This window comes from Pezoporus flaviventris, unplaced genomic scaffold (assembly GCF_033815535.1).
Source record: "Pezoporus flaviventris isolate CSIRO_AGI_PZ_B2104156 unplaced genomic scaffold, CSIRO_AGI_Pfla_v1 ptg000006l, whole genome shotgun sequence".
NCBI classification, from domain to species: domain Eukaryota; kingdom Metazoa; phylum Chordata; class Aves; order Psittaciformes; family Psittacidae; genus Pezoporus; species Pezoporus flaviventris.
Window position 1 is genome coordinate 20,954,072 of NW_026892554.1, and position 15,733 is coordinate 20,969,804.

Below are 15,733 nucleotides of genomic sequence, written 5' to 3' on the forward strand. Positions count from 1 at the left end.
AGGCAGAACTCCAGTCCCATGAGCAGAGCTTTCCTGAGGCTCATTTACCCTGTTTCTCAGCACAATGAGGAATTTGGCAGACTTTCCTGCTAGCTGCTTCCCCAACAGCCAGCCTTGAGCACATGCCTTGCCATAGGTCAGCTTTACAACCTGCTTAGCTCCCACAGAGAAGCTTAACCTTAACGGTAAGCCAGGCTGTGCTAGTCTTGAGCCTGGCTTCCTGCTCTGCACTTGCCCTGGTGAGGTGCTACCTTCACCCCTCTCTGAGCATTATTACCACTGACCTTCCTACAGCCTCTGTAGGGCTTCCTCCATGCTTACAAGTTCAGCCACTGGAAGGGTTTGATCTCTTCGGAGTCCAGGATCCTAAGTCACTACTGCTGGGTTTTCTAATCATACAGGGTACCTCAGCATCCTTCTGGAGGACTTACACCAAACCCCTGAAGACTGCCAGCCCTGGGGATAGATGGATCTCCAGCCTCCAGCCTCTTGTAGTAAGCTGTGACCACAGTAACAGCAGCTACACAGAAACCTCTTCTGATTGCTGCAACTACCCCTTGGGATAAGGTAGAGACCATGTGCTAAAATCATCAACAGGAACTGCTGTATTTAGAGGGACTGACAGTGGGGTGAAGCCCCTGAGGATCAGGGCAAGCACTCCTGCACCTGCCCGTCCTGACCACAGTCCCTCCTACTCCACTGCCTGGGAGCTCTTGCGCTTCTCTTTCCTCTGCTCCTCAGCCGCTGCTGGTGCCGGAGTTTCCTTGGGGCTCCTTTCTGAGCCTGGTTCTGGTTCCAGAGGCAGTGAGGGAGACTTTGCAAGTGGGGCTGGAGCTCTAGCACCTGGGGAGAGAACACAGTTACGGTCACTGTATGACTACACGTGTTTTGTCTCATCTCTTTGCCCTTCCAGGCAGCACGACCACAACTATCAGTTCCTCTCAGGTTTCTTCTGCCTATGAATAGCACTTAACTCTTGTGAGTTACTGAGGCAGAGACCTCACAGTACCCAAAGCTCGGATGAAGGGAAGCCCAGTATCTCATTCAGCTGGGCTGTTGTGGTAAGTCAGTACAAGCTTAGACATTAATTCACGCTTTGGAAAGGAAAACAGTTCCACTGAAGCTGGTTTATACTCAGGTATCATTCTTAGTTCACAGTTTAGCAGACTCAGGGAGAGATTCCAGGTGGTTCAAGTAGCTGCTTTGAGAATAAAATCAAAACAGGACACTGCCATGCTCAATCTGTTTCTGTGCTTAGCTTTAGGCTGACAAGTGATGATTTGAATCAGCTCCCTTCTCCAATATGGGTAATGAGGTCCTTCAGGTAAGCCCTAAACTCCTGTTACATTTTATTTTACAGCTTTTCTGGCTAAGTCTTCCCTGCATGGGAAGTTTGTTCCATGCACGAGAAGTGGAACAGGTCCTTAGGGGGGAGCAGAGCAAGAGGCCTGGATTACACAACCTCTTTCCTGCTTCAGTCTGCAGGCAACAAGACTGATGGTGACAGAACATCACCATGACGAACCCAGCGCATTCCTCTTCGGAAGCCAAGGGGTGAGAGGAGGTCAGGCTATGATGGTGGCTCAGGAGATGCTCCTACCCAGCCCCAGCAAGAAGCAGCAAGGACAGCTGTCAGTGTAAAGCTCCTAAGGATGATACTGATACTACCTCCTGAGCAAGCTCCAGCCCAGGAGCCACCACCAAAAGGTAATCCAGCTTCAAAGCAATCCAATTGCAGTTACTTTTGTAACAGGAATGATAAATTGCTTCAGAATGTCCTTAATTCCCTTTCTCTCCAGCAACCTCTCTGTGCATGGCAGCTCCTGCGCTCTTCCAAAGGAAGACAAGAGGTCTGGTTTCTGAAACCACCCCTGTCCAGAGCAAGAGCTCAACCCTGTGCTAATGGAGTCCTGCCCATCGTGGCTCAGACAGGAAGGGAAATTTCACTGGCTCTCTGCACCCCTGCAAAGCAGAACAGTATAATGTACCACAGAGAGAACCTTCTTTCCATGCTTCCTTCACTCAGAAATCCGGGACAGTTAGTGCCAAATATTGATATCACTGATGTGTAAGCAAGTCAATACCTTCCTACACATGTGCTGTAACTCTTTACTCAAAGGAAGAGAGATTTCTCCTTTCCCCTCCCACAGTTCTACTTTTAAGAGAAGCAAAAGAGAAGTACCTGAGGGAAGCTGCATGGTTTTCCCATAGCCTGCAGCCGAGGACATGGCTTGACCCAGGGCCTGGTTAGAGCCCAGCGGCTGCTGAGTGCTGGAGGATTTGCCTGACAGAGCAGCTTTCTGCTTGGATTTAGATTCTTTAGAAGACTTAGTCCAGACCAGGCTCTCCCCTGCTTGCAGGGCAACTCCCATCTTCCGGGCAACCTCCACCATCTCAAGAAGCAAAGAGAGGAAACCACTGTAAACAGGAACACTTCAGCCAACGGTAAAATCAACACCACCACAACCCCCCTGACAAAACGAGAGATGGCAGAGCTGGCCACTGCTATGGTGCTTGAGGGAAACATCCCCACCAATTCATTCCTTTAATTAAGAGGGAATCTTGTCTTGCTGTGTATTGATTGAAGCACTGGGCTTCAAAGAGCAGGAATGAAGCAAGCAGCTCTCAGCAGGCGCCTGCTCTGCTTGGAAATCTCATAAGCAGAATTTCTTCCCCAGAACTGGACTCCAAAGTCAAATTTGCTCCTCGGCTGTTGCCAGCCTTGGTGTGGCTGCTCAGTTCCTGCCGACAACTGTGGGGCACATACCTCAGGGTCAAAGTCAAGAGTACTGCCCTCCTTCAAGGCATTGACCTTCTTCTCCATCTCCTGGTACTGACAGAGGGCTCCCTTCTTGTCACCCTGGTTATACAGCAGGACAGCGTAGTTCAGGTTGACCAGGGGGTTGCACCTGCAGCAGACACACAGGATCCATCACATTCCCTGCGGTAACACTTATCCAGAGCTGTTGTCTGTATTTTACAAGCCAGCATGCTACAGAACATGATGGTCACATTTTATTTTCCTCACTTCTTCCCTCATTCACCCAGTACAAGCACACATAACTGTACAGACTGTTACAGAGGAACAGGAGGTGATACCCATTAGTGAAGGACTCGAAGAGGAGACCAGAGCCCCAAATAACACTGTTACCTGTGCCTCCCTTCTTGGTGCAGAAAAGCACATGAAGAGGAGAGACTGAGATGAGCTCTTAGGCAGAAGCTCTTCCCTGGGAGGGTGCTGAGGCGCTGGCACAGGGTGCCCAGAGAAGCTGTGGCTGCCCCATCCCTGGCAGTGTTCAAGGCCAGGTTGGACACAGGGGCTTGGAGCAAGCTGCTCTAGTGGAAGGTGTCCCTGCCCGTGGCAGGGGTTGGAGCTGGGTGAGCTTCAAGGTCCCTTCAACCCAAACCAGGCTGGGATTCTGTCATGATTTCAAAAATTACTCCCTGAGTTCTTATTTTCTACAGTATCCATTTTCTTCACATTAACCCCAAACAGCAACTTTTCTTCTGGCATAGCCAGGAGCGAGCAAACTAAACCGGAGGGAAGAGTGAGCTGACTCCTTGGCTCTGTAATTAATACCCGACCCTCTCAGAGAGCTGATCCTTGCCTGAGAAGCCACACTCAACAAACTGCTCTGACTTTATCAGCCTGAATCTCACCCTTATTTTGGACTGTATGTGTATTATATGCCACAGAAATGGAATGCAAGAACCCGTGTATCCGCACACCGGTCACTGAGAGACGCTTTGCAGTTTGCTCAAGAAATGTGAGCAAGGGACTGGTGCCCTCTCCTGGAGCTTGGCAGGGATAACTGGAGCCATCCAAGGACTCCAGCACCCGCACTCAGCACCAAGCCAGAGAGAGCATCCTTTGTGGAGCATGGAAGGGAAAGCTTCTGCTCACACTGTTCAATAAATAGGAGTGACATCTGCAGCCCAGGACTCTCCATCCTCAGTAAGTTATGTGACAGTGCTGCAAGAACAAAGACTGTTGGCAGAAATCTGAGAGCATCTACAACCATTGGTTTTCCTTTAAATGGAGCTGGAATGCTGCTCCTGCATCCCACAAAACCCCTCCTCAATGTCTTTGCCAAAGCAAAGGATGTAGTGCATGAACAAATAAACAATCAAAACCCCATCTCTTCGCCATCTCCCTCAAAAAGCCAAGCTACACGAAACCAAACCTACACAGCAAAACCCTGCTGAGACCAGACACATCTGGGAAAAGCCAGTTTCAAATTCATGAAGCCACTTCACCATCAAGAGCTGAGAAGCAACCTGACACTTAGAAAAAAGCCAATAGCTAAAGAACCCCAGAAAGAAGGAGAGCTGTGAGCTAGAACTCATAGTACTAAGAAGAAACAGCTTTTTGAAAGGTTTTTCCAAGATGCTTTCCACTGCAGTCCCCGTGGCACCCATGGCACCCAGGCCAATGTCAACCAAGGACTTCTGGCAATGGAAACAAACACGGCTGCCTTCATCCCAGCCAAGCAGTTCTTCATATGCCAGCAAAGAAAGCCTGTGGGGACAGGGATTCAGCCACACAATAACAGTCTAAGCAGTCTGTAAGGTCCTGCACTGCCTTTCTGGGCCTGGAAGGCTGCGTAGGAAAGCCAGGAGTCAACTGGACTTAGTGCTGTTGGTAGGAACAACCAACACCATTGCAAACGTTCTCCCACAGCAATCCATGTACAAAGCCTTGAGCAGTTTGCCCAGGCCTGGTTCCAAGGAGGAGGCTGCACAGACCTACCACATTCGAAACAGATTAATTTTAACAGATTTGCAAATTTTAACAGATTACAAATTAATTTAATTAACAAATTAATTTTAACAAATTAATTTTAACAGATTACAAAGCACTACCTGCTTTGTAGCTCTTTAGATGCATGAGTATGAAGAACCCCAGCGCCAGATGCCTGCAGCATGTTCAGGCCAGGTAATTCCCAGTAAATGTCTGAAAGCATTTACAGCACCTCATCACAAGAACTGCACTGCAGTGGGTTTGGAAACCTGTTGCCCTTTACAATGGGCTTAGGAGTTTCCAGAATTCCCCAAATTGAGCCTGGCCAAGGCACCCCTGTTAGAGAGGACAGAGGAAAAGGGACCAGCACCTTCTCATGCCACCTTGTGGTGGCCACTGCAGATGGAGAGTGCTTTTGCCACCGCCCTGTGGCCAGCACACAGACTCCAGGCTCAGGAGCAGCATGCTGGTGGCTGCAAATATCCCCAGTAAAGTGGGGAGAGAGGCAGAATTTGAGACAAATTTGGGTTTCTGTCTTAAATTCTGAAACGCTGTGAGGTTCAGCTTTACACTTCTGAACCAAGAGCTCCGTTAAGAGCTGGACTGCAAACAGAGATGGGTCACGAAATGGAGCAGAAAGGACCACATTGCTGCCCTATTTTGTGCTTTGCATGAACTTCTTGCCCACATTCTCCAAACTAAAAATCGTCTCTCTGCCCAATTCAGAACAGGATTTACCCAGAGCATCCCATTCCTCCGCAGCATGCTCAGACTTTGGGTGTCAAAATATTTGGGAATGGCTGGTTTTCTTCTATTGAATCTGCTCCACTGTGTACAAGTATTCACTGAAAGGAAGGCTGGAATCCAAAGTCATCACCGCTGACTCACTGACTAAACAGCAAAATAGAAACCAGCTTTGGGTTGCTCTGAAACAAAATTTCCCCTTCAGCTTTTCAGAGCTGACTTGAAATTTGGGGTTGTTTTCTTTCTTTTTTTTTTTGTTTTAAATGTGGGCTTAAAACTGTCACTTGAAGCACTGCAGGAATAAAAATGTTTCCTCACTGCAAACCTTTTAGGGTCAAAGCAGACCCAGGGACAGAGCATGCAAAGGAAACCAGGTTGAGGGAGGCAAAGCAATGCACTCAAATACTGACAGCCACCAGCAAGACTTACTTGTCCAGTGCCACAGCTTGCTCATAGGAACGCTTTGCATTCTCGATGTCCTCAAGGTTTGTGAGAGCAACTGTAAAACAAAATGTACACACAGAAGCTGATGCTTCACAAGGACTTCACTACCATCTCTGTGCTGGGCTGCACCCCCAGAGCGTGAGCAGCAGCTCAGGAAGGGGATCCTGCCCCTCTGCTGTGCTCTGGGGAGACCCCCCCTGAAGCCCTGATCCAGCTCTGGGGCAGCAGCACAAGAGGGACATGGAGCTGTTGGAGAGAGGCCAGAGGAGGCGATGGAGATACTGCGAGGGCTGGAGCAGCTCTGCTCTGGAGCCAGGCTGAGAGAGCTGGGCTGGGGCAGCCTGGACAAGAGAAGGCTCCTGAAGGGGAGACCTGAGAGCAGCTCCAGTGCCTGAAGGGGCTGCAGGAAACCTGGAGAGGGGCTTGGGACAAGGGCCTGTAGGGACAGGCCAAGGGGAATGGCTTTAACCTGCCAGAGGGGAGACTGAGATGAGCTCTTAGGCAGAAGCTCTTCCCTGGGAGGGTGCTGAGGCGCTGGCACAGGGTGCCCAGAGAAGCTGTGGCTGCCCCATCCCTGGCAGTGTTCAAGGGCAGGTTGGACACAGGGGCTTGGAGCAAGCTGCTCTAGTGGAAGGGGTCCCTGCCTGTGGCAGTGGGGTGGAACTGGATGAGCTTTAAGCTCCCTTCAACCCAAACCAGTCTGAGATTCTATGATTTTTAGGACAATTCTGAATGGAATTACATCATCAAATAAACAGGTGCCGTCAGGGACTGCTGCCACAATTAACCCTCACGATGTCGCTTCTGACACATTTGTCTCACTTGACCCCAAAAATCAGTCCTGAAAATGCACACCCACTGCTTAGGCAACCCAAACACAAACTCAAACGTGTAAAAAGTCTTTTTTAATGCTTAATCTGGATCTGACTGCAACTTAACCTTCCTATTCATCACTGAGAGAGAATGACTATTAAGACTTCATACCTGTCAGTCACCTCCTGGGGAACAGCTTCTTAGTTTAATCTTTACCCAGCATTTACTTCAGCCCAAACTTTCTGTATCTCTAGAGTTACATCTCCTAAGGTGGACATACACAGAGCTGGATAACAGAGCATTGCATACCTGCAAGGAGCATATAGAGCTCTCCCATCTTGGGCTGGAAGTTGATGGCAGCACTGAGGAAGTGGAAAGCAGACGCGTACTGCTGCATTGTGAGGTGGACTAACCCCAGATTATACAAAATCTTCCAGTCAAAGGGAGCCAAGTAGTTTGCCCGCTTCAGGCAACTGACAGCCTTGAAAACAAGGAATGAATGTGCTGTAACACAGCCCTCCCAAACAGAGCCCCTGCCTCTGCCACAAGAGGAATCTTGTTCTTGCATGACGTTAGCTACAGATCTAAAAAGAAAGGAAACCAGACGCTTACAGCTACGTATTTCTTCTTCCCAAAGAAGCACATCCCGATGTTGTTCCACAGCGGGGGGCTTTCAGGTGCAGTGCTGGCTATCACCCGGTACTTGGAGAGGGCAACGTCAAAATCTCCGTGCGCCTGCATCATGCTGCCAGCAGCCAAGGTAGCCTTCGAGACAAGACAACAGGCTGAAGAACGGCATTTTCCAGATAGAGAAGAGGACAACAGGACAAAGTGACTAAACAAAAGCTATCTCAAGAGCAAGCCTTTAACTTCTTTAGGTGTTTTCTTCCAGGGGCAGCCAAAACCAACAGTGGGGAGCAGGTGAGGACTCTGGAATCTCTCGACATTGAGCAGAGGATAGGGGAAAGAAGGGACTCAAGCCTGCTTCTTCCTGCACTATCTCAATCTTGGAAACATCACAAGGTGAGAAGTGTTGAGGGTCTGGTTTGGGATGACAGTAGTACCTCTGACAGTCTGAGTCTCTGAGAAGATCTATGCACTAGATAGGTTCCTTTTACTGACAAGCACAGAGAGAAATAGTGCTGGTGCAAGTGAAGTTGGAGAACAAAACACGCTCCAGCAAGACACCCGCAGCAAAGCCAGCCTAGTTCACACTGCCTGCCTGAGACTGAAAATTCATGGAAATATGCATGTGGGGAAAAGCAAGCAATGACAACACATTTATTTAAACCACATTAGAGAAGGCCCTTCTAGTATTTCACAGTGACACGTCAGATTTGTAAGTGTAAAGGTGTTTGCACAATAACATTTGCCTTGCATTCGTGTCTCGTTTGTCAGCCGCACGTTTCAGTACTCCCCGTTGTTAGCATCGTGCAGAAGGGGAGAAGAAGCAGACAGGAATGAAGTAACATGTCTAAAAAGGGAAGCAGTTTCACAATCAGGGAGGAAAACTAGACGCCAAGCTCAGCTTTCCAAACCGGAGGCAAGGAAAGGCACATTTGTATCCAACAGCTGGAAGCACAGACAGGGTTATTAGCAGATGGGGGAATAGCAGAATGCAACACCACCTGTATCTGTGCTCTGTGCTTAGAGTCAGAGGGACCTGGGCACAGCTCTTGGAATTTTGGAAACACTTTCTAGAAGACTTGCCTTCCAAAGTAAATTCCACTTGGTTTTGCTGCAACTTCAGATTAGAAATCAAAGGGATCAATTTAATATCCCATATTCTGCTTCTTCCCCTTTCCCTACCTCCACACACATCCAACTCCCTGCCCAGGGAAAGGTCCCAGACATGTACTTCAAAGAAAGCCTTCTGGGTATGATCCTTGTCAGCCTCTCCAGACTGACCCTCGCTATGGATGGCAAAGCTCTGATACTGGAATTAGCTTTAGGAGGTGTCTCATCATCATTCCACTGGTTCATTTCCACTCCTCATACCTTGTAGTTGCCTGGGTCGTAAGTAAGTGCGTTCCCAAGGTGTTCAAAAGCCTTCTGGTACTCCCCAAGCTGGGAAAAGAAGTAAATAAGCATCAGAAATACAGGACTAAGGGGGTTAAGAAGGAGAAGTCCTCCCTTGTCTTCCAACAGGCTGCAAGTGTTAGTGGGCATGACTTTGCCCATATAAAAGCAGATGACTCTTTAGAATCACTTAAATAAATCCTACAATCTTCAACTGAGTTATGCCAGAATTATACCAGTCCAAACAGGATAAAATTCTGGATACTGGTGTCCTTTTTTGGTCACAAAAATTGATGAGAAGCCCATCTGTCACGCCAGCAATTGTACTGACGCATCCAAGTCTAGCACCTTCTGTAATTAGCAGCAAGTGGGAAAGCTGTAGAAGCATCTTTAACACTCCTGAAGGTGAGCATGTACCCAGAGGCATGACAAACTGAACAAATGAATCACAGCACAGACCTGGCAGCTAAATTCACAGGGTGAACGTTATACTCGTGCTAACTCCATCTTACAGATCCCCCTTCCCACGTCATACTCCCCTTTATATCCACACACAGCCACCTCAGACATCCAAAGCTCCTACTGAATTTCCATAGCTCTGGAGCAAGGCAATTTTTTTCAAGATCTACATTTTACTCTCAAGCATCTAAACAAAGACAAGGGGAATGGCTTTAACCTGCCAGAGGGGAGACTGAGATGAGCTCTTAGGCAGAAGCTCTTCCCTGTGAGGGTGCTGAGGCGCTGGCACAGGGTGCCCAGAGAAGCTGTGGCTGCCCCATCCCTGGCAGTGTTCAAGGCCAGGTTGGACACAGGGGCTTGGAGCAAGCTGCTCTAGTGGAAGGTGTCCCTGCCCGTGGCAGGGGTTGGAGCTGGAGGAGCTTTAAGGTCCCTTCCAACACAAACCACTCCACAATATGATTCTATGAAATGCTCAAGGATCTTTCCAAATCCACATTTGGTGCCAGATTTCCAGCCCATCAATCCTTTCAGGCACTACGGCCTATTCTTTGCTTGTGGGAAGCTTACTTTTGGAGTAATGAGACAGTCCTTCCCATACATTTTACAGACCCGAGTGATAAGCATTCCTTTGTTATTTAAATCGATTCCCATTCCCTTCCACGGTGTGTTAGCACTAACAATTTCATGGCTGCTTTTGCAGGACAATAACTTGCTAGACTCCTGCTCCAGAAACAAGGTAATGACTAGTCATGTTCTGTTATACTTGGAGGATTTATAACAGAATTAGGCTGGTTGCCAAACAGAATTCCTGCCTTGGCTCAGGTCCAGGAAATCAACTTGCTTTTAGTGGCAAAAGGGAAAAAGAGAGAGAAAAGCAAGCTCTGTCGTGCTGAGGGCAGGCTTCAGAGAACCGTGTGCAAGTCATGGGCAGGTGGACAAAAAAACCCTGGATCATTTTGACAGTAACTAAGTTCCTCAGAACAGCTTCAGTACCTGCAAGTACAGCAGCCCCAGTGTTGTAAGGAGGTCTGCGTTCTCCGGGGAAAACCTGCAATACAAAAGCCAGAGCTGGTTGCTTATTAGCACTGCTAGAACAAGGTAAAACCAGACCATGGAGCTGTGATGCTACATTATAGCATCATAGAGAGTGATATAGACATCATTTCACTCCAGGAAATTAACTGTTATTACTAAATACAAACATTAGAACAATTGTCATCATGGGGGCTTCATCTGAGGGATAGGACACCTAAGCTTTCAAAATCTCTTTACAAATGAGAAGGCGACAGAGTTCTGTGAAACAGAACTGGATGCATAAGAAGATAATGTGGTTTTGTTAAGCTTCAGTGTGAGTCTGCATCAGTGACCTGGAAATAGAAAATGGGATTTTCCACAGTCTCCCATAAACCAAGCTGTAAAACCATCCTAAGCCTCCTGGGCCATGTAGGACATGCAATCTTCAGCATTTCTGATGGAACCTACGCACACTCAACATCAGACTTTTAATTCACCCTATGAAATGATTACAAACCTGGTGTCACAGACCAGCTGTGGACCAGAGTGCTCAGAGAGGCACTACTTGTTAATGTAACCCTGGCCATACACATCAGTCCATTCAGCACAGAGAAGCTTGACAAAATATGTCCCAAGGGCTTTCAGTTACTGTGTGCAGCTCCCCATCCTTTGCTGTGTGAGTTCACACAGCAATGCTGTGAACCCTTTTAAAAGCATCCCCATTCCCAGTAGCTTTTGAAGACATGAACAGGATGAAAAGAACAACAAAAAAGAAAAAGCAGAAAGAGACACTGTTATTTGTGGCCTCCCTCACCTTAAAAGAAGGAAGTTTTCAGCTCCCTGTTATCAAGACTTATGAAATGTAATATACACACTTACACTGGCACCTTTACACCCCAAGCAGAACAAAGTGGCCTGTGCCTGTTGTTGAGTAACCACAGAGCAACAACAGTCTGTCCTGGAGCTGGTAACGGCAGGCAGATGAGAACACAAAAAACCTCAGAAAAACAGAGGAGTGAGGAAGAAGGGAGGGCAGAGGAGCACTGAGATAAAGAGACATCAACCTGGTAAGATGCTTAGCAAGGATTATTCACGTAATAAACATTCTGGATTAGTACAAATGTTCTCCCAACCCAATACACTGTCAGACCTATTGGGTACAATACGTCTGACATTGGGTCAGATGTGCAACAGCAGCTGTGTAAAGCAGCAGCCTGGAAAGAGCCTGTACAGAATGTAGATCCTCCAGTGGCTTCTGACATGCCCCTGCTTTTCTTTAGTGTTTGTCTCCATTACAGAACTACATCTTAAAAGCACTGGTAAATCAGATGCTCAGGAATGCCCTAACCCAAGACAGATCAGTACTGAGAAACAGCGAGGGGGTGGGAGAAGCTCCCTGTCCACCACCCCATCGTGTCCTTGCCTACTCACCCGCTCTCCAACACAGATCATTCCAAGTGAAAACAGCATGTAAAACCCAGCAACTGATTTCTGACAGAATCAGGGTTAGAGAGACACCCAGGTTCCGCCTTTTTAGTGGATAAAGTCAGGTTTGGATAGGTTTGCTCCCAGGCATCTCAGTCCATTTGGTTTTCCACTTTTGCTTTGGTGGCCCTTCCAACATCTACCTTTTCTCCCTGACGCACTGTCAGCAGGAGCAGGACTACAGCTGAGAGCAGAGACAGCTGAAGAGCCTGAAAGTGCCAGCTTTGCACAGAGGATCCACTGTACCATCACTGGTAATCCATAATCACCATTGCCTTTTTAATCATGTCCTCAATTCAGACCTGGGACATCAATCAAGTTCCTCCTGGTACAGGATGGGACATGGGCAGATAGAAAAAAAGGATATGTTCTTACTCTACGGCTTTCTTATAGACTTCAATGGCTTTCTCCATCTCCCCCTCCAATAGGTGAATTTTCCCCAGCATCATGTAAGTCAGATCATGTCTGCTGAGCTCCAGGGCATTGTTTAGCTGGTCTCGTGCCTAAACACACAGCCACAGAGAATAAAAACAAGTAAAAAGTGATTACAGAGACCGCAGGGAAGCAACAGCTCAGGAGCAACCCCCAGCAGCCAGTGAAGAGAACAGCCACCACCCCCTGAGCTCGGAGAGCCTGCCAGCAGAACCCAGCCAGCTAACTGTTGAAACAAGTCCTGTACCAGGAGCCACACACTTGCAGGGACAGCAGAAGGCAACGCAGTGTGCTTCAAGCCAAGGCAAGAGGCAATGACCTCCCAGGGAGGAGAGGAGCATGGGCCTGTTCCTGTATTCAAACATGTTTGGCTTGCCGGAAGCTCCAGATTTGTGAGGTTAACAGGTACATTACAGTTTATCCTCTGCTAAAATGCTTATTCCAGCAACGAGCGTGGATTGCCAAGTAAACAAGAGGAGGGAATCAGCTCTTGTCAGGCACACACTGATCCCCTCCAATAGGAGACACTTGGAAGCATATCATCTTGCCACCTTGGGCCAGCATCCTGCTGTCTCTGAGCACATGATATATTAGAGAGAGAAATGCTGTCACACTAATGGAATTCTGCAATACAGGGTATTTGTTACCAGCCCCTACTGAAGAGTCGTCCCTGAAGGCTTCATTATATTTTAGATGTCCTCATGGAAGTACTGCTGCCCATGGTGACCAGTACATCTCAGACAAGGTGTCAGCAGTTTGGAAGTTTGGAAGCTGTCAGTGCAGGCAACACATCTCAAGTATGAATCTGCACTCCAGAGCTTCTTGCTTGGTTGCCTCGAACACAGAACGCAGCAGGGGTTTGCTGCAAGGGCCACAGCACTCCACCAGAAAGAGCAGCAGAAAGCAGCATGGCCAAATTGGGAACTAAAGGTTTCTAAATGCTGGATTTTCCCTTACAAAGTAACCCCAGAGGGTCAGAGACAGCTCAGTGCTCATCCCCAGCACCTAGGGGAGGGTTAAATGAGGAACTGGGAATGGCATGCTCAGACCTGGGAAAGAAAATGCCCTTTCAAGCTTCCAAGCTTTTGATGAGCTCCAAAGCTAACAGTGTTAGTGCTGCCACACTGCAGCTATGCTCTTGGGTGACTTTTGCTCCAGGCTTGGTGCAAGAGAAGCTTTGGATACAGGAGCAAATCCTTTCCATGGAGGACGAAAAGAGCCTGCTGCACCTCCAGCAAACCAACCCCATGACTCTTCTCTCTGAATCCTGGCAGACCCAGGGGACAGCAAGTTTTCTTCTGAAACTCTCTGCACAAGCTGCATCTGTATGCAGGGGAAATGGTTTGGGTCTTAACCATCCCCCTTTTTTCCTCATGAAGACGGAACTGGCACACCCTAAGGATTGCTGCTCCTCACAAAACCAGCAGTGTTCATGGCTCTGGTTTTGACAGGCTCAGAAACAGAAGGTGCCCCTGTTGGAGCACAGCTGGTTTTCTGTCTAGTTTCAGGTGGCTCTTTCAGGTTTCTCAAACATACCCTTTAAAACAGCCCCTGAAAAAAATCCTGGTTCAGGACAAGCCTCCCGACCTGCAACAAGCCTGCCTCCACTCCACAACCATCCAACTTCACTGCCTTGCAGCTGGCTCAAAGTAACTCAACAGGCAATGAAAGCAGAGGCAGCTCCCAAACCTTTGCTCCCAGAAACAAACACTGAAGCAAAAAACTTCCTTGATGCCTATCTCTGCAAATGATCCACTTCCAACTACCAAAGAAGGGGAAATTCCTGGGAACCTGCTTCCCATTCACCAGGGAGATACGATGAGCATTTCCATTACCTTGTTGAAGTGCTTCAGGTACATGTAGCAGACACCCAGGTTGTGGCTGATCTCCTGTATGAAAACAAAATCAAACAAGCATTACAAAAAGGGCCCCATGACCCGGGCTCAGTGTGTCCTTGAGCCCAGAACCCCCCCGTGTGCTGGGCTGCACCCCCAGAGCATGAACAGCAGCTCAGGGAGGGGATCCTGCCCCTCTGCTGCCCTCTGGGGAGACCCCCCCTGCAGTCCTGATCCAGCTCTGGGGCAGCAGCACAAGAGGGACGTGGAGCTGTTGGAGCGAGGCCAGAGGAGGCCATGGAGATGCTGCGAGGGCTGGAGCAGCTCTGCTCTGGAGCCAGGCTGAGAGAGCTGGGCTGGGGCAGCCTGGACAAGAGAAGGCTCCTGAAGGGGAGACCTGAGAGCAGCTCCAGTGCCTGAAGGGGCTGCAGGAAACCTGGAGAGGGGCTTGGGACAAGGGATGTAGGGACAGGCCAAGGGGAATGGCTTGAACCTGCCAGAGGGGAGACTGAGATGAGCTCTTAGGCAGAAGCTCTTCCCTGGGAGGGTGCTGAGGCGCTGGCACAGGGTGCCCAGAGAAGCTGTGGCTGCCCCATCCCTGGCAGTGTTCAAGGCCAGGTTGGACACAGGGGCTTGGAGCAAGCTGCTCTGGTGGAAGGTGTCCCTGCCTGTGGCAGGGGGGTTGGAACTGGATGAGCTTTGAGGTCCCTTCCAACACAAACCAGGCTGGGATTCTGTGATTCTGTGAAACACAAGCTACAAAATCTGCCAGTGATAACAGTCATGGGGATGAGCCCTGTGCCTGGACACACCCTTCTTGCTGTGTAGATCAAGTAAACCTATAAATTCAAGTTACTTCAGGAACTTACAAAGCTTAATGGTGATTGCACACAGACTCCAGGCCACTGAGACGAACAACACAGAAATGATGACAGGTCTTTGGAGAACAAGGAGCAAAGACTGGTTTCTTCACCGAGATGTGATTCAGTTCCCAGTGAGGTCTCTGAAGCTCAGTAAGTTGCCCTTATGGGTGGCTCTCAGTGTAGCTGTACAGTCACTGCGATACACTCACTGCTGCACACAGCTGGGCAAAACTGGGAGACGTGCCTAGTTTTCCAAACTAGAAGTTGAGCATTGGTAGAGCTGATACCCCTCTGGCATCTTAAACCATTTAGCAATAGAGTAGGAAGATCACTTAGGGATCCCAAACACTCTGATGACACTGCAGGGAACAATCACACCTCTAATTCTTCAGTTTAACAGACAAGCTACTTGACACCTTCCCTACCTGGCCCATCTTGGGAAGCTGAAAGCGAGGTCCACTAGAGTTCCTCCTTTCCGTTCCAGTAAGCCTTTCACTGCTTCATCAGTTTAGACAGCCTTGACCTTTAAAAGGAAACTCTCTTATTTCCCCATTAACCCTCTTAGAATGGTGTTTTCCTCTCCAGCTGTGTAGAACAGTAATGAATCAGTAACTCCCGGTTACTGCAGCTTGCACAACGAGATGGCATGAGGAAGGGCACAGGCTGGCTCTCCTTTCATGGGAAAGCACAGGAAATAACTAACTGAAGTACCCACCAAAGTCTGCCTGCTGTGGCTGTAAGGAGGGTTATAGGGTGTCAAGCACATACTGCAGGTAGTTTGGTCAGTGAAGGGAACGCAGACTTGAAAGAAGACCCACTGTATAAAAGGTTTGAGTTGACTGGCACAGGATAAGTTGAATAATACCAAACCCATCCTTGTATCA

General features: G+C 48.6%; 1 protein-coding gene across 2 annotated transcripts in view; it reads right to left on the minus strand.

The window, feature by feature from the left end:
* Positions 1-663: 663 nt before the first annotated feature.
* BBS4 (Bardet-Biedl syndrome 4) overlaps positions 664-15,733 on the minus strand; it is a 41,692-nt gene continuing 26,622 nt past the window's right edge. For both annotated transcript variants that reach the window (XM_061447421.1, XM_061447420.1), the window contains 10 exons: positions 13,987-14,040; positions 12,095-12,222; positions 10,214-10,268; positions 8,741-8,809; positions 7,355-7,507; positions 7,052-7,223; positions 5,915-5,984; positions 2,768-2,909; positions 2,183-2,393; positions 664-843 (listed from right to left, as the gene is read on the minus strand). In XM_061447421.1, coding sequence (XP_061303405.1) covers positions 692-843; positions 2,183-2,393; positions 2,768-2,909; positions 5,915-5,984; positions 7,052-7,223; positions 7,355-7,507; positions 8,741-8,809; positions 10,214-10,268; positions 12,095-12,222; positions 13,987-14,040 — 1,206 coding nt within the window. In that variant the 3' untranslated portion in view covers positions 664-691. The remainder of the gene's footprint in view (positions 844-2,182; positions 2,394-2,767; positions 2,910-5,914; positions 5,985-7,051; positions 7,224-7,354; positions 7,508-8,740; positions 8,810-10,213; positions 10,269-12,094; positions 12,223-13,986; positions 14,041-15,733) is intronic.